The sequence below is a fragment of the Nomascus leucogenys genome, chromosome 24 (assembly GCF_006542625.1).
Source record: "Nomascus leucogenys isolate Asia chromosome 24, Asia_NLE_v1, whole genome shotgun sequence".
Taxonomy (NCBI): domain Eukaryota; kingdom Metazoa; phylum Chordata; class Mammalia; order Primates; family Hylobatidae; genus Nomascus; species Nomascus leucogenys.
This window is the reverse complement of record NC_044404.1, coordinates 21746039-21771889: the sequence shown is the minus strand read 5'-3', so window position 1 is coordinate 21771889 and position 25851 is coordinate 21746039. Positions and strand designations below refer to the sequence as shown.

The 25851-nt window shown below is 39.8% G+C and overlaps 1 protein-coding gene across 4 annotated transcripts in view; it reads left to right on the top strand.

Moving 5' to 3' along the window:
- USP48 (ubiquitin specific peptidase 48) overlaps nt 1-25851 on the top strand; it is a 107259-nt gene that overhangs the window by 56669 nt on the left and 24739 nt on the right. For 3 of the 4 annotated variants that reach the window (XM_030805365.1, XM_012498556.2, XM_030805367.1), the window contains exons 11-20: nt 1102-1251; nt 5713-5910; nt 7893-8007; nt 8490-8620; nt 14237-14305; nt 22768-22892; nt 23047-23169; nt 23449-23510; nt 23802-23912; nt 25240-25370. In XM_030805365.1, coding sequence (XP_030661225.1) covers nt 1102-1251; nt 5713-5910; nt 7893-8007; nt 8490-8620; nt 14237-14305; nt 22768-22892; nt 23047-23169; nt 23449-23510; nt 23802-23912; nt 25240-25370 — 1215 coding nt within the window. The remainder of the gene's footprint in view (nt 1-1101; nt 1252-5712; nt 5911-7892; nt 8008-8489; nt 8621-14236; nt 14306-22767; nt 22893-23046; nt 23170-23448; nt 23511-23801; nt 23913-25239; nt 25371-25851) is intronic. The other variant, XM_030805366.1, reaches the window with a different exon arrangement.

The window sequence follows — 25851 nt, the reverse complement described above, 5'->3', positions numbered from 1 at the left end:
TATTTAAAAATCAGAAAGTAATCAAAACATGCATTTAAAGTATAATTTGGTTTTATTTTGTTCAGTTTGTAGAGTATTTGTGAATTTTATTCAATTATCTGTAGATTTTCTAGACTTCATAATATAAAAGGTAGAGTTGCTGCTGCCCTGAAGACAGTCTGAGTCATTTTACTCAGCACTTTTTTTTTTTTTTTTTTTTTTTTTTTTTTTTTTGAGATGGAGTCTGCTCTGTCACCCAGGCTGGAGTGCAGTGGTGCGATCTCGGCTCACTGCAAGCTCCACCTCCTGGGTTCATGCCATTCTCCTGCCTCAGCCTTTCCGAGTAGCTGGGACTACAGCCGCCCGCCACCACGCCCGGCTAATTTTTTTTTGTATTTTTAGTAGAGACGGGGTTTCACCTTGGTCTCGATCTTCTGACCTCGTGATCCGCCCGCCTCGGCCTCCCAAAGTGCTGGGATTACAAGCGTGAGCCACCGCGCCTGGCCTGCTCAGCACTTTTCTAAGCTTGGTGGCATCACCTATTCTTTCTTTTTTTGAGACAGAGTCTCACTCTTTCGCCCAGGCTGGAGTGCAGTGGTGCAGTCTTGGCTCACTGCAACCTCCGCCTCCCAGGTTTAAGCAATTCTGTGCCTCATCTTCCCAAGTAGCTGGGATTATAGGCATGCACCACCACGCCCAGCTAATTTTTGTATTTTTAGTAGAGATGGGATTTCACCATCTTGGCCAGGCTGGTCTTGAACTCCTGACCTCACGATCCACCGGCCTCGGCCTTCCAAAGTGCTGCTGGGATTACAGGTATGAGCCACTGCACCCGGCCTGGTGTTATCTATTCTAAAGTGGTGATTTTGAGCCATTTGATTGTTCTGGGAGGCTGATGATATCATGGAGAGCTAGATGGGGGGAATCGACTTAGTATTATTCCAGTGGCTGTCTTTACTTTTACTTCTGCCTTCAGATTGGAGGTTTCTAGCAGACAGGGAGACCATAGTTGGAATTTCTGCCAATGTTTTAATCAGTATTTGATATGATTTAGAGATTAGCATGGTTCACTATATTTGAAAACAAGAATAAAGTTGTTTTTTGTCTTTCTGTTTTGAATAGCCTTTCTTCAAGAGCTGGTAGATCGGGATAATTCCAAATTTGAGGAGTGGTGTATTGAAATGGCTGAGATGCGTAAGCAAAGTGTGGATAAAGGAAAAGCAAAACACGAAGAGGTTAAGGAGCTGTACCAAAGGTTACCTGCTGGAGCTGGTCTGTAAGATATTCTGGGACAGCACTGTTGCCATTAAGTGCCTTGTTTTTTTATGTTCACAAATGTATATGAAGAAACTTTCTCAAACTTACTCTTTCTAATAACCCACTAAAGCCAGCTTAAACACTCTAAAAGTACTTTGTAAACCGACAATAACTTGATGTGTAGCATTCCATATTATTTCATTACGTTGTACTTCTAAAAATGGGAAGCTGTCAATAAATTATAACATTTAGGTCAGCACTCTGCATCCATGAGTATTGTAGATATTTATATTTTGTGAGATATTAACTTGTTTAAGAAAAATCCGATTGGATTACTATGGAAAAGCAACTTGCCTGTTCTGTTTCTTTGCATACTTTGTGACCTAAACATTCTATTATATGAGTACAGTTTTTTTGATACTATTAGATTAAGTTGAAGTTTAATACCAAATATTATGCTAAGAGTAGAAAAGCTTTCTGCTGACCCCTGATTTCTTAGAAATATCCTACATAATCCAGCTTATCCCTTTTCTGTATATGTTTATTCAGGTTTACCTGATGTCTCAAAATGAAACCAAATTAAGCCTTTTTAAAGGCTGATGTGCCATTTGTATTAAGTTATCTTTGTCATTTCAAAGACATGAATTCCCCAAGCCTAATTCCTACTTAAGGAAGAGAGACAATTTAGTCCTTACTTTAGAAAATAAATACTTAAGCATAATTGTACTTGTGGTTTGTCTTTTTAATATCTTAATTTTCCATTACTAGTATAACTTTAAGCAAAATGTAAACAAAAATTGCCAAGTCTGTAAGAATATATTTTAACTAAATTTTAATTCGATTCTGACCCTTCTTTGTAATCTGTTACTTTAACTCTGTCCAAGGGTTGGGATTATCCTAAATAATTAAACTGACCTTAATTTAACTGGAAATGATTTGGAAATGAACCCATGATTCAAATCTCTAAATTTATAGGTCTTTGTTCAAAGGTGTCGGGACCTAGAAATCTATTTTCCAAACTTTATTCACGGTTTCCTGTGTCCACTGGGCAAGAGAAAGGGACTTAACTGGGTCTAAAGTGAAATACTCATTTGAACCACTCTTTAGAACTACAGAGTTCAAAGATGTTATGTGTCAAGTTAGCACTGTGCTTCCTTTGGCTGTTTTCATTCAGCATATAGGAACCTTGTGTTCTTAGAATATGCTTATGTTCTTAGAATATTTCTGTGTGTTATTTATACTTTTACCAATTATGAGCTATATAATTATTTTCCATTTGCAGTAAACTTATATTGTAGACAGTCCACATTGTAAAATTATGTAGAATCTGAAAGTTAATGAGCATGGTTTTATGTTGGCAAGAGAAGTCTTTTGTTATGCATTTTCTAGATCTTATTTTTGTGTGGGAACATATTTAAAGAAAGATCACTTACCCTAAAATCTAAGCCTCAGTAGGAACGTGCTTTTGGCGCTTTTTATTTCCATTGAAATATACTTAAATTATCTCTAGGTAAAGTGTTTCAGATGTTTTTGATGCTGTGATTGTTCTAGACTTTATAACTTTCCAGAGAAAATGTGTCATGTTCAAAATCCAGGTGTTTTTTTTTCTTTTTAAAGAACTTTGAACCAAAATGTGTATTTCCCTGTGGTAAATATTTTAATATTTTGCTTCCCTCATCAAATGCTAAGGTTTCATATAGTCCGTTATCTCCAGCTTGATAATGGGAGAGTTCGCCCTCATTTGGAGTTGATTATATCCATGGCCTTTGGAAAGCAATGCTTGTAGTTTACTGAATCACAAATACTAGGGAATATATTTGAGGGGCCTACTCAAGAGTCTTTTTCTAGTGCAGAAACATCTGTAGTGTAAAAACTTTGCCACAAACAGAATCTGCCTTAACTATGAGACTTGTGCTCCACTTGTATTCTCAGGCAAGCTCTTGGCACAGTCAGTGCAGCTCTTTATGATGATAGAGACTGAAAATGGAAAGAAAGACAGACTTCTGTGACCATAGTCACTCTTCCTTCATGGAGCCCACAGCGCACTAAAGTGAAATCTGGAAAACTTGCTGTTAGTAATAAGCATGGTATTAGATTAGAATTATAGGCCTGTTCTCTGCTTTCTGTCTTCCTCCTCTTACTATAAAACCATACGTAGTTTTTCTAATCATTGTATCTTACATTAAATTTATATTGAACGATTCAAAAACTAAAACAACAAGCTTTCCTTGGAAGTTTTCTGTGAGATTGGAAAATGTTGTCTTGCCTTTGAGCCACATTGTTGCTGGACAGTCAGGGCCACAGTCACCCTAGGCTTTGAATTCCTGCAGACATCCCCTGGCAAGGAGGGCTTTGTGCATTTTTAGCTTTCCTAGATTCCTTTCATTGTGAGGGCCAGGATTCTTAGGGTGTTTTCTTTCAGTTAGCAATAACAGATACTGCTGTCTGTCCACTCCTCCCCAGCTGCTGGGGAAACTAGAATGCCTAGTGACTTATTCTTGAATGTTGCTCTTTATCACAATCCTATTTTTTCTCCTTTGATAGCCTTCATATTACTTACCATTTTAATCTAATTGACTGTCCTTGGGAAAAGATTAGAGTATGCTAAGACTTTTATTTTGCTTTCAGAAAGGGATCATTTGTCTTTGCATTCGCCAGATACCCAGTGTACTCCATCCCTGGCAGATTAAGCTTGATAAATGGCAAATAAAGTCGGGAGGCATTTTGAATGTAATTAGCCATACCATGATATACTGTAAAGTGCTGCAGCTTTGTTACATATACTGCGTCTTAAGGTCTCCTCTTTTTTTTCTTTTTGAGATGGAATTTCGCTTTTGTTACCCAGGCTGGAGTGCAATGGCGCAATCTCAGTTCACCACAACCTCCGCCTCCTGGGTTCATGTGATTCTCCTGCCTCAGCCTCCTGAATAGCTGGGATTACAGTCATGCGCCACCATGCCCGGCTAATTTTTTTGTATTTTTAGTACAGACGGGGTTTCTCCCTGTTGGTCAGGCTGGTCTCGAACTCCGGACCTCAGGTGATCCGCCCGCCTCGGCCTCCCAAAGTGCTGGGATTACAGGCGTGAGCCACCGTGCCCAGCCAAAGTCTCCTCTTTTATATATTAAGTTTACGTAAATGTATAATTAACTTTTCCATATCTCTTTTCTTCCAAAAAGCTCAAAATGCTTCACATAGCTTATCTTTTATACTCAACAACATCCCCATGAGGTAGGTAGAAGGCAGGTATTATTACCTTCATTTTACAAATAAAAGACCAGAAACATAGAAAGTTTAAGTGACTTGCTCAGGTTCATTTTCTTGGTGGCCGAACTTGGATTAGACCGTGACCTTGACTCACAGTCCTGTGCTCTTCCTCTGGAGCCACATTTGACTTGACCGGTTAGAAGGCTCTTAGTTGATGATGTACAGTGCCAAATTTTGTTTTCATAAAAATTGAAATGGTTTACTGTAAAATTAAAATGGGAGTTAGTTTTCTAGACATGTAACTCTCTGGGGAGTATAAAACTGGTCACAATGGGCTTTGCGTTGAAGTATCTGTCCCTCAGATCTCATCAGAAGGAGTATATAATACAAAAATATAAATTCAACCTCTGTATGTTTTCTTCTATGTTTTATGCTGGGACTCACTGGAGATCTTTGTAAGTAATCAAAGCTGGCCCTTTATCTTTGATTTTGGCTTTTAGGGAATTCTAGGGACTTCCTTTCCCCAAATTAAAACTCATTTTGAGGTGTTTGGTTTTGTCTTTTAATTTTTGCAACTTCAAAATTGATGATGACTCAGTTCTAGTGTACTTTATCCTGGAACTTGTTTAAAATAGGTTACTTTCTTGAAATAAATAATAATATAATGAATAGATCATGACTTGGATTTGGGTGGGGGAATTAAATACGTTTTCAAAATTGCCATCAGTATCATCTTGGATGAAGAAAGTTCGATGGTTAAAAGCATCTTCTGAAGCGTGGTCATAGTCGGTGAGGTTAATTTCAGTTTGGCTTCTCATTTTAATTTTCAGATGTATATCACATATATGTGAAAAGTACTGACAAAATAATTTATGAAATAAACATAGTAGGGCATGAGGTTGTATTATTTGTGAGGCAGCAATGGAGCATGACTTGTAGTCAACAAACATGGGTGTCCTGATCAAAACTCTGCTGTGCTATTAGGCAAGACTATGTGGATGCCTCTTGTAGAATGTGGTTAATAATACCAGCCGATCTCATAGGGCACTGTGCAGACTCAGCATTACGGTGCACAGCTCCTTGAACTCAGAGGAGTGGCACTTAACTGGAGCTTTGTATCGTACTCATCAAACATCTTCCCCCAGACAATGATTCTTCTGATTCTGCTAACTGTGGACAGAGTTTGCATTGTCTTTTGAGAAAAATGAATGTATCACTTAGTCAAAAAACTGTAAAAATACATAGGCTCTTTCCGATGCTTGCTTTCTCAGAGCCCTATGAGTTTGTCTCTCTGGAATGGCTGCAAAAGTGGTTGGATGAATCAACACCTACCAAACCTATTGATAATCACGCTTGCCTGTGTTCCCATGACAAGCTTCACCCAGATAAAATATCAATTATGAAGAGGATATCTGAATATGCAGCTGACATTTTCTACAGTAGATATGGAGGAGGTCCAAGACTAACTGGTAATTCAAGATGTCCTCTCTGTTTAAAAAAGAGCAGCTCATTAAATCTTCATCTTACGATCTTTATGAATGTGGCTTATGATGGTTTGACCCAAACTATGCTACACCAAATATTCCTTACACTTTGCACAAAGGATTTGCTAAATAAAATAGAAGTTAAGCAACTGATGCTATTCATAGAGAGTTGGTTGGGGTTTTTTGGTTTGGTTTTTTTGTTTTGTTTTGTTTTTTTGTTTTTTTAACCCCTCTCAAAGCAGACAAAATAGGACCCTTTTGAGAAAACTGTCTCAATCTCAGCTCACTGCAACCTCCGCCTCCTGGGTTCAAGTGATTCTCGAGCCTCCCGAGTAGCTGGGATTACAGGCACGCACCACCACGCCCAGCTAATTTTTGTATTTTTAGTAGAGACAGGGTTTCACTGTGTTGCCCAGGCTGGTCTTGAACTCCTGGGCTCAAGTGATCCAGTCAGCCTCGCCCTCCCAAAGTGCTCTCCTCAGGCGGGAGCCACTGCGCCCGCCCGTCTATGGTGACTTCTAACAGTGTGTGAGCTGTAGATGGTTACTTAGTTTATGAATGGAAGCTACTTGATTCTACCTTAAATATAGAGCTATATATGATCACATAGTACCCACGGTTTATTTTGTTTTGGCTGCCTTTCTGTTCTGCCTCCTTGAAACATTTTTCTTTTTACATGAGTAGCTGCCAACACAATCCTCCCTCCATTTTTCAGATGAGGCTATAGGAAATTACATGACACCTCCCTCCCCAATACACTTTTTCTGAAATTAAGTGCTGTTTTCTAATAGTATACAACTTATTGCATAAAACCTGATATTTAACTACATGCTGCAGGCCTTCTGTTAAACACAACTGGAGTTTTGCTTCCTAAATTTCTGGGAATTTTTGTTTTTGTTTTTTTGAGACAGTGTCTCAATCTGTTGCCCAGGCTAGAGTGCAGTGGTGCAATCACAGCTCACTGCAGCTTCGACCTCCTCAGGCTCCCGTCTCAGTCTTCAAAGTATCTGGGACCACAGACATGCACCACCACACCTGGTTAAGTTTTGTAATTTTTTGTAGAGGTGGTATTTCATCATGTTGCCCAGGCTGGTCTTGTAGGCTCAAGTGATTGACCTGCCTCGGCCTCCCAAAGTGCTGGGATTACAAGGATGGGCCACCATATCTGGCCCTTGTTTGTTTGTTTCTGAGACAGCGTCTTATTCTGTTGCCCCAGCTGGAGTACAGTGGTGGAACCATAGTGCACTACAGCCTAGAACTTCTAGGCTTAAGCAGTCCTCCCACCTCAGCTTCCCAAGTAGCTGGGACTACAGGCACACATCACCATACCTTGCTAATTTTTACATTTTTTGTAGAGACAGGGTCTCACTATGTTGCCCAGGCTGGTCTCAAACTCCTGTCCTCAAGCTACCCTCCCTGTCTGGCTTCCCAAAGCTCTTGGTGGTATGAGCCACTTTACCTGCCACTGTTCTTAATTGACAATGAATAAACCATGCAATGGGAAGAGCGTTCACATTTTAGATGATTCCTAAAACTTCTTTGTGTTTTAAACCTGGCCCTTCATTTTGCTTTTCCTTTTAGTGTGCTTTGAAGATCACTTTCACATGAAGATCATTATTTATAATTATCAGCTATATTTAACCCCCCCCACCTTAGAACCTCAGTTATTTGATTATCATCTTGTAAAAATTGCATGTAAGCCTTGTCAGGTACTGTATTTAGATACTTTTAATGTAATATAACATTTTGTCTCTCATTGTTCTTTCTTTATTCAGGTAACAGTATTGCTGTCTTGGTATCTAATTATCTTAGTAAAATAATTTAGGGTATATACCAATTTGCCATATTGCCAACATTTGTGACTTTAGTTTAGCATGTGTCTGTGTTTGTGAAGTGCTAAAAACATTTTCCTAACAGGAAGTCTGTTTGAATGAAATATATTTCCTTTCATTCTTTCTTGCCTGTAGTGAAAGCCCTGTGTAAGGAATGTGTAGTAGAACGTTGTCGCGTATTGCGTCTGAAGAACCAACTAAATGAAGATTATAAAACTGTTAATAATCTGCTGAAAGCAGCAGTAAAGGGGTATGTTGCACAGTGTACATTGTTTATGGTAAACTAAGAAGTTTTCGAGAGGTCATAACCAAGCAACTCGTTATTTATTAAAAATAAGAAGTTGAGATTTTTAGAAGAAGGGCAATAAAGTGGATGGTAGAGCCAGATCAAAAGTAAATTTTGCAATGACTGCCCCTGTGGCAACGATAAAGAAAACTGCTGAGTCAGATAGCCTTTGCCACTGTATTCTATCCTATCATTTGATTGGTGTGTTGGCATGAAGGTAGGAAAAGCAGGATAATATTTAGAATGGAAACAAAATATTAGATCCCTGCACTTCAATAGTGAACAGAGAAAATGACCAAAATTAGGAAGTGGGTTAAAATCAATTACATGTACAGTAGCTGATGTTGAGTGTTTGTAATTCACTTTAGTTGTTTTTACAGGCAAAGAAGGGAGGACAGTGTTTGGAAATATTACTTGTATGATTTAACATTCTTTCTGTTCCACAGCAACGATGGATTTTGGGTGGGGAAGTCCTCCTTGCGGAGTTGGCGCCAACTAGCTCTTGAACAGCTGGATGAGCAAGATGGTGATGCAGAACAAAGCAACGGAAAGATGAATGGTAGCACCTTAAATAAAGGTAACACTTTAATCCTATGTGTAGATCATTGTGAAATTATACCATGAAAATATAAGTGGGCCAGGCACGGTGGCTCATTCATGTAGTCCCAGCTACTTGGGAGGTTCAGACAGGCAGACGGCTTGAGCCCAGCGGTTATGCCAGCCCCACTGCACTCTAGTCTGGGTAACAGAGTGAGACCCTGTTTCTCTAAAAACCAATTTTAGGCCGGGTGCGGTGGTTCATGCCTGTAGTCCCAGCACTTTGGGAGGCCGAGGCAGGTTGATCACTTGAGGTCAGGTGTTCAAGACCAGCCTGCGCAACATGGTGAAACCTCGTCTCTACTAAAAATACAAAAATAATTAGCCAGGAGTGGTGCTGCACACCTGTGGTCCCAGCTACTCAGGAGGCTGAGGCAGTAGAATCGATTGAACCCAGGAGTTGTAGGTTACCAAGACCCAAGATTGCGCCACTACACTGCAGCCTGGGCGACAGAGCAAGACTCTGTCTCTTAAAAAAAAAATCGAAAAAACCCAAAAAATTAGTAAAATTGGTTTCATACCCATCCATGTAATTTTAAAGACAACTTTTATTAAACTACAAGCTCTCACAAGTAGCTCAGAGCAAATAAAAGCTTTTTAAGCTATGGAAATTCAGCAAGGACTCAGCAACTCACATGTGAAATTTTCCTTTATAGCCTATCATGCTTCGGGCTTAAGCTCTCTCTAGTTAATCACATGCAAAATTAATATTAATTCTGTTCTAGGCTAAGAGTTTAAAGAAAGGTTAAGTCTACTGCAAATTGGCATAATATATTGTATGCTCAGTATGTTTTGGTTTTGGATTATCTGCCACACTGCCTTGGTCAAGTAAATGAGCTTGTACTTCTTTATCTTTTATCAAGTAGAGAGGGCAGCTTTTAAATAGCTTTTTGCTTGTAAATTCTTCTGAGTTTCCTATGCTTTCAAATCAGAAATCATGTTATTGTAAGTCAAACACTAAATTTAATTTTGTAATCAGTGGTTCGTAAGATGCCAAGGAAATTTATTACTTTAATGTTCTTGACCTTTATTGAAATATTCTGTATTTTCTGCATTCAAGCATTTCATATCATTTGTATCATCATTTTTTATTTTTTAAGTTTTTATTTTATTTATTTATTTATTTGAGATGGAGTTTCACTCTTTTTGCCCAGGCTGGAGTGCAGTGATGCAGTCTCAGCTCCCTGCAACCTCTGCCTCATGGGTTCAAGCGGCTCTCCTGCCTCAGCCTCCCAAGTAGCTGGGATTACAGGTGCACACCACCACGTCCAGCTAATTTTGTATTTTTAGAAGAGACAGGGTTTCACCATGTTGGCCAGGCTGGTCTTGAACTCCTGACCTCCCAAAAGTGTTGCGATTACAGGCATGAGCCACCGCGCCTGACCAATTTTTATTTCTTTTAAATTCTAGAGATAAGGCCTCACTGTGTTGCCCAGGCTGGTCTCCCAACTCCTGTGCTCAAGCAATCTTCCCACCTTGGCTTCCCAAAGTGCTGGGATTATAGGTGTGAGCCACTGAGCCTCGCCCATTTCTGTCACTTTATATTATATTTATTTTATTTGGTATCGATCTTCCCATCTCACTGCCTTACTTTTTGGGAAAACCAACCCAGTATTAGTTTTAAACTCCCTGAGCTGTGATTAACATTTTCAAACTTGAAGAGTTTTTACTTTTTTTTTTGAGACTTTTTTTTTACTTTCTTGAGATGGAATATCACTCTGTCCCCCAGGCTGGAGTGCAGTGGAGTGATCTTGGCTCACTGCAACCTCTGTGCCCCCCTGCCCCCTGCCCCCTACCCCTCCTCCCTGTTCAAGTGATTTTCCTGCCTCAGCCTCCCGAGTAGCTGGGATTGCACATATGCCACCAAGCCCAGCTAATTTTTTGTATTTTAGTAGAGATGGGGTTTCACCATGTTGGCTAGCTGGTCTTGAACTCCTGAGCTCACGTGATCCACCCACCTTGGCCTCCCAAAGTACTAGGATTACAGGTGTGAGCCACTGCACCCAGCCGAGTTTTAACTTTTGATTAAAATATTTTATTGTGCTATATAATTCATGAACTTAACATCAATTTGAGTTTTATTATCCTGTCATTTGAAAAACCATACTATAATTTTAGTGATAACATGTGACTTAATGTTAAATATTTATTTACTGCTTTTTAAAACCTCTTTAATTTGGGAGGCCAAGGCGGGTGGATCACAAGGTCACGAGTTCGAGATCAGCCTGACCAACATGGTAAAACCCCTTCTTTACTAAAAATACAAAAATTAGCCAGGTGTGGTGGCATGCACCTGTAATCCCAGCTACTCAGGAGGCTGAGGCAGGAGAATCATTTGAACCCAGGAGGAGGAGGTTGCAGTGAGCCGAGATCACGCCACTGCACTCCAGCCTGGGCGACAGAGCACGAAACCGTCTCAAAAAAAAAAAAAAAAAAAAAAAATGCCTCTTTATATATCTGTGTCCCTTCATTTCTGGTAAAATTGGATGCCATAATAGAAAGTGCCTTCATGCTGGCCTACCTTAAAAGTATTTTTCATGTTGCTTTCAGAGTAATGTGCCTCTATTCTGCTTCCCCCATTAAAAAATTTCAAAAGCTTCAAGCAGCACAAATGTGACACAGTAGGACTTCAAAGCCTTCCCACCAGATACAATCACTGTAAATAGTGGCTTTTTATAATGCAGCTCATATGGGCACAATTGTACATCTCTCCCTGTCAAAACATACAGTGCTTTTTATTGATTGCATTTTGTTTTGTGGATCCATTATGTTTATCTGATTCTATTTTAATTTTTTACATTACTATGTAAACACAGATGCAGTGAGGGTCCTTTTGTGTCCTGTACTTACATCATTACAGAATTTTCAGATTATTTCTGAGAAATAAGTTCCTAGAAATTTCTGGATCAGAGAATTAGAAATATTTATAATTGCCACATACTGACACATATTGGTAAATTTTCTTCAATATATGCATATTAGGGGGTTCATTTTTGCATGCTTTTGTCAACATAAAGAATACATCCGTCACATCGGTTTTGTTTTTTCTTGTTTTGTTTTGTTTTGTTTTTGAGACGGAGTCTCCCTCTGTTGCCCAGTCTGGAGTGCAGTGGTGCAATCTTGGCTCACTCCAACCTCTGCCTCCCGGGCTGAAGTGATACTGTTGCCTCAGCCTCCAGAGTAGCTGGGATTACAGGCATGCACCAGCACACCGGGCTAATGTTTGTATTTTTAGCAGAGAGGGGTTTTTGCCATGTTGACCAGGCTGGTCTTGAACTCCTGACCTTAATCTGCCCGCCTCAGCCCTCCAAAGTGCTGGGATTACAGGCATGAGCCACCGTGCCCGCAGTCACATCAATTTTTATCAGCCTGATATAGGAAGTTAGACTTAGCAGTGTTGAGGGTTAACGTTTTTCAAAATGTCATTGAGGTTGACCATCTTCTTAGGCTTGAGAAGTTATTTGTATGTGTGACAGCGAGAAAAAGAGGAGACAGAATTATCTGGTCATATCCTTCCTTTGCCCATTTTTTTACTTGATTTTTGTGGGGGTTTTTTTTGTTCGTTAGTTTGGTTGGTTGGTTTTTGTTTTTGTTTGTTTGTTTGTTTGTTTTGTTTTTGTTTATTTTGTTTTGTTTTTTTAGACAGGATCTCCCTCTTTCACCCTGGCTGGAGTGCAGTGACGCAATTGCAACTCAATGCAGCCTCCACCTCATAGGCTCAAATAATCCTCTCACCTCAGCCTCTTGAGTAGCTGGGACCCCAGGTGCGTGCCACCACACCCAGATAATTTTTGTACTTTTTGTAGAGATGGGGTTTCGTCATGTTGCTCAGGATGGTCTTGAACTCCTGGGCTCATGCGATCTGCCTGCCTTTGTCTTCTCAAAGTGCTGGGATTACAAGCGTGAGCCACTGTGCCTGGCCTCTACTTCAGTTTTTGAGTGATTAGTAGATATTTTTTGTATGTATTAATTGTAGTAAAAATGTGTGAAGTTCTTAACCTGGAAAACCCATGGATAATAATTTTTTTTTTGAGACGGAGTCTCACTCTGTCGTGCAGTGGTGCGATCTGGGCTCACCACAAGCTCCGCCTCCCAGGTTCACGCCATTCTCCTGCCTCAGCCTCCTGGGTAGCTGGGACTACAGGCGCCCGCCACCACGCCTGGCTAATTTTTTGTATTTTTAGTAGAGACGGGGTTTCACCGTGTTAGCCAGGATGGTGTCGATCTCCTGATCTTGTGATCCACCTGCCTCGGCCTCCCAAAGTGCTGGGATTACAGGCGTAAGCCACCGCGCCTGGCCCCCATGGATAATGATTTTAATCATACTTAAGGATTCTTCATTTGATCCTGTTCCCAGTACATACAACTATAAATTGATAGTGACACAGTGTAAAAAAGTAAAAAAAGCAGATTTTGGAAGAGAAATGTTAACAGCAAAAGCAAAGTTTTTATTATATAGTGGTCCACCCTTATGCAAGGTTTTGCTTTTCATGGTTTCAGTTAACCTGCAGTGAACTGCAGTCTGAAAATATTACATGGAAACTTCCAGAAGTAAACAATTCATAAGTTTTAAATTGCACACTGTTCTGAGTAGCATGATGATATTATATCTCATACCCTCCTGCTTCATCCTGCCTGCGACATGAGTTTTCCCTGTGTCCAGCTTATCCGTGCTATACGTGCTACCAACTGGTCACCTAGCAACCCTCTTGGTGCTTAGATTGACTGTAGGAGTGCCTGTGTTCAAGTCACCCTTATTTTACTTAATAATGATCCCAAAAGTGGAAGAGTGGTAATGTTGGCAATTCAGGTATGTCAAAAAGAAGCCACAAAGTGCTTCCTTTAAGTGGAAAGGTGGAAGTAAGTTCTTGATTTAAATAAGGAAATAAAAAAAATTGTATGCTGAGGTTGCTAAGATCTATAGGAACAAATCTGTCTGTGAAATTAAGAAGGAAAAAAATTTCATGCTAGTTTTGCTGTCACACTACAAACTGTAAGTTATGGCCACAGTGTGAGTTAAGATGGAAAAGGCATTAAACTTGTGGGTGGAAGACATGAACAGAAATGTGCCAGTGGATGTTTATCGAGTTCGGTGGTATATGAGGTTTTAGGCATCCATTGAGGGTCTTGGAACATATCCCCTGAATGATCAGAGGGGAGGACTCTGTTTGATGATAAAGGTTAAGTCCTTATTTAATTTGCCTTTAATGCTTTGTGTTCACCCCCAAAAAGTGTAGGTAGGTGAAAATGACATGCCATGACATGACATGTAGATGATTAACTTGGTTTATGACACAGTATTCTCGATACTTTGACTAGAATTAATAGAAGAATTCCATTTTTTGAATTTAAAATGGCACATTTTCTTGCATAACCTAAATCTTTAAAAGTTAACTGTCATTGAGATGTTCCTCTTTCCTTTTAAGGGAAAGAAATATAACACTTTTTAGCAGAACTGTGTAGGAATCACATGGGTCTAATTTTCAGTTTTAAAGTTTTCTTTCTTCCAAATTGTGCAGAGTAGTATATATCTGCTACTTTCAACTTGTAAGTACACAATAACCACAGCAGATATCATTTGTATTTCTTTGATTAGATGAATCAAAGGAAGAAAGAAAAGAAGAGGAGGAATTAAATTTTAATGAAGATATTCTGTGTCCACATGGTAAGCTAGAAGCATGAATGAGTTCTGTTTTATTATCCTTTTTTCACTTTTAGCTTCTACTGCCCGGCTTTCATGCCAGTATCTCTCACATCTTACCTGGGAAAAATATTTTTTTTAATAGAATTTCCCCATATTTAGAGGAAATCATTGGAAAATAAACTTCTTATCACTTGTCCCATTTAAGTGCTTTTGAATTTGAAGTATTGAATTTCAGTTGTTTCCCATGACTGTCATTGTCCAAGTTAAACACTTTGAGAATAGTGCTCGTGTGTTTCTTCTTCTTCATCTTGTTAGGGCTATCTGTGGTTTTTTATTTATTTTTTTATCTGTGCAACAAGGTCTCTCTCTGTCATTGTCCTAGCTTAGTGCAGCGTCAACATCCTGGGCTCAAGTGTTCCTCCTGCCTTGGCCTCCTGAGTAGCTGGGACCATAGGCGTGCGCCATCATACCCAGCTAATTTTTAAATTTGCCTCCCACCTTGGCCTCCCATAGTGGTGGGATTATAGGCACGAGCCACTGGGCTCGGCTTAGTTTAGTTTCTTGTTTGTGTATTGACCAGCTGCTGTGTACTATGTGCTAGATAGTTTTTTAAAAAGCTAAATTCCGAATCCTTATTTAATCCTATGTATTGGTTCATGTATTTCTTTACTTGGTCTTGGTGAATGCTTACTTCTAATAAGTAGCTTTTACTAGATGATCGTGCAAGGGATTCATCATATATTAGGCACAATTTTCTATTCTAATAGCACCCCGAAAGTCAAGCAGGTGTCTGTTTCTCAAAGCTTTCTACTTCATAAGTTCCCCTTCCCACCTCAAAAAAGTCTGAGCACTGAGTGCCGTAGCTTGCACCTATAATCCCAGCTACTAGGAAGGCTCAGGTAGGAGGATCTCTTGAGCCTACGATTTTGAGACCAGTCTGGGCAACACCGCAGGACCCTGTCTCTAAAAAAATATTAAGTGGGTTTGGTGGTATGTGCCTGCAGTCTCAGTTTCTCAGGAGGGTGAGAGGATCACTTGACCCAGGAGTTTGAGGCTAGAGTGAGCTATGATCACGATGCTGCACTCCAGCCTGGACGACAGTGTGATACCCCATCTCTTTAAAATAAAATCAATAGGACAGTAAATTTGACACAGAAAAGTTGGCTTGTCAGTGGTTCATTTTGTTAACCCACGTTCATGTGTTTCTTGTTATGTGGTAATTTATTGCTAATATTTAGGATTCCTGTTGATCCTAATAAATTCCTAACTGTAGTTCTTGTTTCATTGGTTCACTGTGAACCAGTGGATGATGTCTCACTCTTATCCCTGATGCACACTGGCACTTTTATGTGAAGTGCCTTTGATGATACTAGTTATGATGGTTCTCACTAGAGTAGTACTAGCATTCTGGATTATCTCACTGCACTTGAGCTTGCTTGGTGAGCGGCATTCTCATTTCCAGGCCACACAACTAAGAAGGGGCCATCCTGGGGTGTGTGTTTGGGTCTTGGTCTCTGTGAGTCCTAAGTTCTCTGTTCTTTCCATCGTATCACCCTGTCTGTCTACTGGTTGGTCTTTTACACTACAGGTGCACAGCAGAAGATGAGCTGACCTCGTGAGTGCTGAATAGCACAAGGAAATAAACAGGGGAAGGAAGTTCGGGTGAATAGCCAAAAGGAGGTGTATTTTTCCAGTGATGCTCTCATATCACCTTTTCTAACCTTCACAGCATAGACGTGGACATAGGATTGGTGCCTCCATATTGAGAGTTGAAGCATCTGTGGCAAAATACTGTGTCATGCTTGGTGCTACCACTTGAAACAGTGATGGAACTTAGATTGTCCTCGTGCTCCTTAGCTCACTGACCTTTGCTCTGCCTTCCCACCTCTTATCATGTCATTTCAGTACTGACAGTTTTGAATACAAAGCATGGCAAAGCTGAATGTTGTTTCAGGACACATACTTCACTCCCCAGCCTATCAGAAATTGTACATAAGAAGCCGGGCACGGTGGCTCACACCTGTAACCCCAGCACTTTGGGAAGCCAAGGCGGGAGGATCACTTGAGTCCAAGAGTTCGAGACTAGCCTGGGCATCATGGCAAGACCCCATCTCTACAGAAACATCAAGAAATTAGCCAGGGGTGGTGATGGTGTGCCCCTGTGTTCCCAGCTACATGAGAGGCTACATTGAGAGGGTTACCTGAGCCCAGGAGGTCGAGGCTGCAGTGAGCCATATTTTGCGTGCCAGTGTACTCCAGCCTGGGTGACCGAGCAAGACCTTGTCTCAAAACAAAACAAAAAAGAAAGAGAGAGTGAGAAAGAGAAAGAAAGGAAGGGAGGGAGGGAGGGAATGAGAAAGGAGTGAGGGAGGGAGGAAGAAATTGTATACAAGGGTTATTTTTTTAGGCCATTATCTTGATCTGTAACTCAAGTGTTTTGATGCCATACTTTGTTCTCAAATATTTTAAAGGATAGTTTGGCCAGGCATAGTGGCTCACGCCTGTAATCCCAGCACTTTGGGAGGCTGAGGCGGGCGGATCACTTGGGATCAGGAGTTTGAGACCAGCCTGGCCAACATGGTGAAACCCCATCGCTACAAAAATACAAAAATTAGCTGGGTGTCATGGTGGGCGTCTGTAATCCCAGCTACTCAGGAGGCTGACCCAGGCGAATCACTTGAACCCAGGAGGCAGAGGTTGCAATGAGCCAAGATGGCGCCACTGCATTCTAGCCTGGGCAACAAAGTGAGACCCTGTCTCCAAAAAAAAAAAAGAGTTTTCTAGCTTTGTTTTTGTGTTATCTGTCAGTGTACCATGTGTCCAGGGTAAGATTTTTCTGGTATAGGATGCCTGGCCTTACTTAGATCCACTTTACTCATTAAGTTTCTGTTAAAACCTCTTTCTGGAGGTGTGCTGATGATGTTGGTAGGAGCAGGATTATAGTGGGCAATTATTGAATGTTTACCATTTGCCCGTAGTTTTCCACATTTATAAATATTAACTCATTTAATCTGTTTTGGTTTGGTTTGTTTTGTTTTGTTTTGTTTTGAGATGGCATCTCACTGTGTCGCCCAGGCTGGAGCGCAGTGGTGCAATCTCGGCTCACTGCAACCTCCACCTTCCAGGTTCAAGAGATTCTCCTGCCTCAGCTTCCCGAGTACCTGGAACTATAGGAGTGTACCACCACTCCCAGTTAATTTTTGTATTTTTAGTAGAGGTGGGGTTTTGCCACGTTGGCCAGACTGGTCTCGAACTCCTGACCTCAGTTGATCTGCCTGTCTTGGCCTCCCAAAGTGCTGGGATTACAGACGTCAGCCACCGTGCCCGTCCAACTCACTTAATCTTATAACAACCCTGTGCTATCAGTATATTATTACATCCATTCTACTGATGAGTAAGTAAACTGAGGCACAGAGAGGCAAGAGTCACCTGTCTAGGATCACCATACTGAACGGATAGTTTTGCCTAGGTATTTGTCTGTTGGAAATATTTTTTCCGTGAAAATTTAAGAGACTTTTGTGGTAGTGCTCTGGACGTACCATTCAGAAGTCCAAAGCCATTGTTTCTTGGTAATTTTTCTCCACTTCAATTTCTGGTAGGCTTGTAAGATCTTTGTCGCCAGTGTTGTACGGGTTCATTTATTATGCTAGGCACCCTGTGGAATCCAGGTGTGTCTTGGAGGGGCTTGGTGACTGAGCTTCACTAGTTCAGTGCCCCAGCCGGCTTGTTTCACTGGGAAATTCCCAATGGTGCTGTCTGCTATTGGGCCACTAAGGTTTTTCCATAAGCATCTTTCATTCGCCTGCCTGGAAAATTCAGACCTGCTGTTGCTCTTCGGAAGCTGTAGAAAGAAGAGGACTTAGGAGTCCCTGCATTCAAGAGTGGACAGGTTTAATTATCTCTGTCTCAGCTTGTCACTTCATTTGTCTCTGTGTTTTGTGTCCCCTGTGCAGGGGCCTTAGGTTTTGTTGTCCAAGAATAAGCATGTAGTCTTTTGTGGCTAGAGGGAGCAGTGATCTCAAGGGCAGAGAAAGGGACTGAGCATTTAACCACATACTTCTTAAATAGACTTTCCATCCCTTCTCTCATTTTTTGTAAATCGCTACCTTTACTTTATGAGCACCCAGTTTTTGGGTCTGTGGGGACAGTACTGCAGCGTAGCAAATCTGGCTACTTCTTGACTTTCGCCAACTTAGAGTTAATTTTCATTGTGTCTCATTCACCTTCTTTTAAACCCTTATAATTTTTATCCCTGTTGTTCCCTCTGTTGTCGTCATCATTATAGCTGTATGTCTTTTTTTATATATATAAATAATTCCTTTGGTGTGGTGGTTCACATCTATAATCTCAGCACTTTAAGAGGCTGAGGCATTTGAGAGCAGCCTGGGCAACATAGTGAGACCCCACCTCTATTTAAAAAATAAAATAAAAATTAGCCGGGCAAAGCGGCACATGGCTGTAGTTCTAGATGCCCAGGAAACTGAGGCAGGAGCATTGCTTGAGCCCAGGAGATTGTGGTTACAGTGAGCTATGATCACGCCACTGCACTCCAGCCTGGGTGACAGAGCGAGATCCTGTCTCTAAAAATAAAAGTTTTTCTTTTAAGTCTTTATTGTGATTTAATGATGTTTCATGAGGCACTTAAAGTAAATGCAGTTTTAAACATCATTTTAACCTGGAAAGTCCTTGATTTAAATTTTCATATTTTTATAACAAAATCCCTATATATTTCTAACGTATTGTATGTATTTAATATATCACAGGTTTTGTGTGAATTAATCATTGGATTATATTCCATTGGAAGATTTACTATCCTAGAGTTCAGTATTTGTTGCAGATATTATATAACAAGCTTTATAATACAGATATTATATATATATCAAGCTTTCTTACTTACCCATTTTACTTTTTAGTCCTTTAAGTGAATAACCTTCCTATAGCTTACCTTATTTATTACACCTGGTTTGCTTAGACGATGGGATGTGTTTTGTTTTGTTATTTTGAAAGTACTTCTTGAGATGTCCTGAGACCCAAAGTATTATATACAGTTTGAACTAGATTTAGGGTGAGGGGTTGAGGGTCATTTATCTAGTATCTAAATTCACTGTTAACTAGATTTCTCTATTTACCAGAAGAATCTTTGAGTTTTAGATTATCCAGTTATGTTTAGTGAATTGAATCTCTCTTGACTGCTTTGATCTTGTTTTGGGAGGTATTGCTCATAGAATGGATTTAGTTGATTGGCTTTCTCTTAAGACTTAAGAAATAACATGATTCATTGCAGAATACAAGTTTAATTTCTAACAATTTATATGTCCCAGTGAAAAGAGCAACCCAAATTTATTTAACTATTTTGAGGTCATAGACAATATTCAAGTATATTTATTTCATTATCATTCATTATATTAATTTAATTAATTGTATTAATATTCATAGTTAATATTAATTATATATTAACAACTACTATGGTAGTAATTATTAGAATAATAGGAAATTAAATTTAGAAACTCAGCTAAGAAGTAGAGTGAAGGACTATATTTTTTATTACCAACTAGACTACAGTAAAATGACTAATATTATTCTGATCTCAGAAATGAATTTGGGTTGTTCTTTCCTAATCATATGAAAAACACTCATCCCACATAAAAGCCAGTCACTACCTAAAAGTACCCCCACATCAGAATGAAGCCGTGCACCCATAGTTTCTGTGGTCTCCTCTGCTCATTTAATAGTAAAGTGTGTGTGTGCATTCCCATTATTGTTTCCTCATAACCACATGGGGTTATACCATACACAAAGAAGCTCTCTCTTTTTTTTTTTAAAGCATAAAAAAGAAACCATTTAAATATTGTAGTTGCTGTGGAGTTCTTTCCAAATCAGGTCATGGAAAACTACCTTAATCTTTTTTATGGTTACATTGTATTTCACCATAAGGACTTACTAAGTTAAGGTTTGATAATCCAATTAACCTTTTTCTTTCATTTTAAAAAATAAATTCCCTAATTGTGTCTGAGGATGGGCATGTTGGAATAAGTTTTCATAGACTCGCAGGAAATTTAAATTAACAGCCCACCCAGAAAGAAAATACATGTTTACATTGTGACCCCATTTCTCTTGTAATAGGTTTATTAAAGCAAAATAATCTTTTGTGGATTATTCAAAGATCCAGAAGAGGTGAGGGGTAGAAGTTAAGTTGCATTTTGAGGTATCATAAATTGTAGGGACCAGGCATAGTGGCTCATGCTTGTAATCCCAGCATTTCTGGAGGCTGAGGTAGGGTTGTTTAAAACCGGAAGTTCGAGAGACTCCCTCTCTACAAAATAAAATACTAGCTGGGCATGGTGGTTCGTGCCTGTTATCCAAACTACTCAGGAGGCTAAGGCAGGAGGATCGCTTGAGCCCAGGAGGTCAAGGCAGCAGTGAGCTATGATCATGCCACTGTACTCCAGCCCGGGGGACAGAATGAGACTGTTTTCTTTTTTTCTTTTTTTTTTTTTTTTTTTTGAGGCGGAGTCTTGCTCTGTCACCCAGGCTGGATTGCAGTGGTGCGACCTTGGCTCACTGCAACCTCTACCTCCCAGGTTCAAGCGATTCTCCTGCCTCAGCCTCCTGAGTAGCTGCAATTACAAGCGCGCACCACCACTCTTGGCCAATTTGTTCTGTATTTTTAGTAGAGATGGGGCTTCACCATTTTGGTCAGGCTGGTCTTGAACTCCTGATCTTGTGATCCACTCACCTCAGCCTCCCAAAGTGCTGGGATTACAGGCATGAGCCACTGCCCCCAGCCTATTTTCTATTAAATAAATAAATAAAATTTAAAATATATTACAGGGTTTGAATGAGCTATATAGACCTGGGTTTTTTTGTTTGTTTGTTTTTGTATTTTACGACAGAGTCTTGCTCCTCGCCCAGGCTGGAGTGGAATGGCATAATCTTGGCTCACTGCAACCTCTGCCTCCCACATTCAAGCGATTCTTCTGCCTCAGCCTCCTGAGTAGCTGGGATTACAGGTGCCTGCCACCACGCCTGGCTAATTTTTGTATTTTGAGTAGAGACAGGGTTTTGCCATGTTGGCCAGGCTGGTCTTGAACTCCTGACCTCGTGATCCACTCTCCTCAGCCTCCCAAAGTGCTGGGATTACAAGTGTGAACCACCAAGCCCGGTCTCAGACCTAGTTTTGTTTTGTTTGTTTTGTTTTGTTTTTTTGAGATGGAGTCTCTCTCTGTTGCCCAGGCCAGAGTGCAATGGTGGTTTTCTTGGCTCACTGCCAACTTTTTCTCCTAGGCTCAAGCAGTACTCTTGCCTCAGCCTCTGGAGTAGCTGGGACTACAGGCGAGCACCACCATACCCAGATGATGTTGGTATTTTTAGTAGAGGCAGGGTTTCATCATGTTGGCCAGGCTGGTCTCAAACTCCTGACAAGTGATCCACCTGCCTCAGCCTCCCAAAGTGCTGGGATTACAGGAGTGAGCCACTGTGCCTGGCCTATAGACCTGGTTTCGTATCCCAGCTTTATTACTCACTAGCTGTACTGTACCTGGTTATATTCATCTTTCTAAATTCATTTATTATGGAAAGTGTAGTACGTATTTAGAAAGCTCCTGGCTTTATAATACTCTTAATAAATCTGTAGGTACCTTGCCAGTGGGTGCAGAAACAAACATATGACTTTAGAAATTTAAAGATAGTTTTCTGGGTAATGACCAATATGGGTAGGTAAGTGAAGTTCACTAACTTATTGCTTGGGAACAGCTGAAACAATAGTAAATATAACCACAAGTAGAGCCAGAGGAGAACTGTCCTGGCAGAGTGGCAGTGACTGGTATTATTTTTTTATGTCTTCTGGGATTTTTGAAGATTGAAGGGGATCTTCAAAATAAATTGCACATAGCAAACAAGTTGGTGCTTAACTGGAGATGGTTTTCAGATTGAACAGTAGAATGCTTTATCTTCGGTTTGAATTGATAACTTTAGGCAATGGTCCTGTGGTGGCTCGACACAGCTTACAAAATATTATTTTAATGCAGTGTGATTTCAAGATTAGTCAAATGGGAGACAGTAAAGTCTGCAGGAAATGATAACCTTTGAGTGTGGGAGTAGGTGTAATTTTGTTAAGCAGCCTTGCCATGGCACAGAGGTCCCAGGACTCCTGGAATCTCATTTTTGACTACTTCCTTCCTTGCAAGGAGAAAGAAAATGCATGGTTTTAGCTTTGTACATTTGTTTTTATCTCATGATTTTTTTTTCAACCACAGACCTAGATTAAGGACATAAAATTGAGGTTAATGGCTACCTCCTTTAGAATTAAAATGAAATCGGAAATTCAGAAGTTTTTGAAAACAAGAAAAGAGAGCTAGAAATACCAAACTTTAGCAAAGCAAGAAAAGTGCACCCGTGGATTTTTCTTAAGTTTAAGAAATAGGAAATAGATAATGACTTTTTTTCCGCTGTTTTTTTTTTTTCAAATTTTTTTTTAAACTCAGGTGAGTTATGCATATCTGAAAATGAAAGAAGGCTTGTTTCTAAAGAGGCTTGGAGCAAACTGCAGCAGTACTTTCCAAAGGCTCCTGAGTTTCCAAGTTACAAAGAGTGCTGTTCACAGTGCAAGGTACTGAACGCTACTGACATCTGGGGAAATGGCATGCCACCTCCCTGGGTTGACTTCCCAGGGGAATTAACACTGTACTTCTGACGGGGGTGTAGGGAGGAGGCAAGTCATGTGCTGTCAGCAGGAGACAGTTGATTGCTTCATTCTCTTTCAGATTTTAGAAAGAGAAGGGGAAGAAAATGAAGCCTTACATAAGATGATTGCAAACGAGCAAAAGACTTCTCTCCCAAATTTGTTCCAGGATAAAAACAGACCGTGTCTCAGTAACTGGCCAGAGGTATAATGATTCCCACAAAAGAAGGAATGCATCTTTTCTTTTTAAAGCCCTTGCCAAGTTCCCAGTGAGCTATTTCAGAACAACCCAGAACTTCTCATATTCTCATTTGTTTAGTTATCTAACCAGGGGATTTACTCCAGCCTGCTATTTTTTGGTAGAGGACTGTGTTTTCATTTTATTTATAAAACTTGAATAAGGACAACCAAAGTATATTATAAGGAATTTGTGTTAAGCAGGCGGTGAATTGACGGATATTGTTTTGTGATTTTTGTGTTCTAGGATACGGATGTCCTCTACATCGTGTCTCAGTTCTTTGTAGAAGAGTGGCGGAAATTTGTTAGGTAGAGACAAAATATGTTTTATTTCCTTTATTGTTATTATGATTTGGTTGACTCTGGTATTTTTTAAGATTTCATGAATTCTGTTTGTTATACCCTTCCTTCATGGTTACTTTCACCAGCATACACTGAAAGCTTTCTTTTCTATTAAATTAAATGAATAAGCCTAAGAAACACATTGAATTACTAATATTTTCTTAAATATATCTCTGATTTTGAAATAATTATTTTAAAATCTTCTCTTTCGTCATGCAGTAATTAGGTATATTTCTCCTCCTTGTCTCATTTGAGTAGAAAGCCTACAAGATGCAGCCCTGTGTCATCAGTTGGGAACAGTGCTCTTTTGTGTCCCCACGGGGGCCTCATGTTTACATTTGCTTCCATGACCAAAGAAGATTCTAAACTGTGAGTTCCTTCTCTTCATGTGATTTTTTTTTTTTCTTTTCTCTTTCTGATGATTAATAAAGTATGTTTAGGAAATTTCTCATCTGACATAGTCTATTTTAAGAATTTAGTCCTTTGCTGAATTGTGGTTTTGTTTTTCCCCTTTTAAAAGAAAAGAAAGACTACTTCTCCAGGAAAGACAAGAGGCTGCCCGAGGCTATTTGTCTTTTTGCTCATTCGTTATCCCTCTTGGAGACAACACAGCCACCCTTTCTCCTCCCCCGCTGCTGGTGACCAGCGCTGAGACCTCTTTTGCAGAATCAACATGGTCTTGGTTACAGGTTTTGTTCTGCCATGGCCAGCCTTCAGACAATTAACTAGGAGGATAGCAGGGTGGCAGAGCAAAGCCACTGCACTGGTCATCTGGAATTCTAGGGTCTTAGAACCCAAATTTTATTCCATGCTTTAAGTACTTCCAGAGGTGTGCATCTGTGAATTTCTCCCCTGATTTTACCAAAAATCATTATATACAAGAAGGTAGAATGCTTCCAACATTGTCAGAAAATCAGGAAAAGGAAATTGGAACACATAAATAAAAATGCCCTTGGGGTTAAGCTAGAGTTTTATTATTCATATTTCAGTACTGTAACATCATTTAAGGGAGTTCAAAGTTTATATATTCTCTGCATTTTCTCCTTCTTCTTTCTCTCCCTCCCTCTGCATCCCTCCTTCCCTGTTGCTCTCTCACTCTCGCTCTCCATCTCTCTTCTCTTTCCTCCCTCCCTTTCTTCCTGTCATTGTTATTATTGCAAATGTCAGACTTTCAGGAAAATATACCAATAAGCAAATGTGTGTTACCAGTTTAAAAGTTAAATGGTTCAAATATGATTAAAGGCCCCACAGTGCTTATCCTTCTGTTGCTACTTCTGTCTTTCTCCCACCCTTCCTCTCACAGTAATCACTGTCCTGAATTTAGAGTTTATCTGTCTCAGAAAGTATTCTGTAAAAAAAAAAAAAAAACACGCACATAATGTCTTGCATATTTAAAACTTTTTATATAAATGGCACCATACTGTATTTATAGTTCTGCAACTAACTTATTTTACTCAATTATGTTTTTGAGATCTAACCATGTTGATTCATATAATTTCAGTCCATTTAGTTTCGCTGCTGTGGTAACATTCCTTTGTATGAAAAACTATTCTTTATGGATGATATGTATCTTTTCCCTCTAATTCCTTTGGATTAAATGTTAGTGTTGATGGTTTTGGTTTAGCAGACTAATGGATTATGTTAATTCTCTTAGTTTCCATGTGTCTTAAGGCATGTTGTGTTTTTTTTTGCACAGTATAGCTCTCATATGGCCCAGTGAGTGGCAAATGATACAAAAGCTCTTTGTTGTGGATCATGTAATTAAAATCACGAGAATTGAAGTGGGAGATGTAAACCCTTCAGAAACACAGTATATTTCTGAGCCTAGTAAGTTTTCATATTACTTTTGGTTTCTATAGTTAAGAGCTGACATCTTAAGAAGAAAGGGTGTGTCAGTGTTGTCTGCTTAAAGTTAAAGATCATGTGGCGGTCCCAACTCCCTAGGTGGAAACTCTCATTATAATCATCCCATTATTTGTACGTTTATTTATGGACAGTAAATGGATTTCCTTATCATTTGCATGTAATAGAATATAACAGTTAATAGAAAATATTATTAGGAGTTTGGGCCAGCACACTAACTCATACGTGTAATCCTAATACTTTGAGAGACTACGATGGAAGGACTGCTTAAGGCCAGGAGTTTCAGACCAGCCTGAGCAACATAACAAGACCTCTCTACAAAATAAGAAAAATGTAGCACATATCTGTAGTCTGAGCTACTCGCCGAGAGGCTGAGTCAGGAGCATGGCTTGAGCCCAGAAGTTTGAGGCTACAGTGAGCTATGTTCATACCACTGTACCCCAGC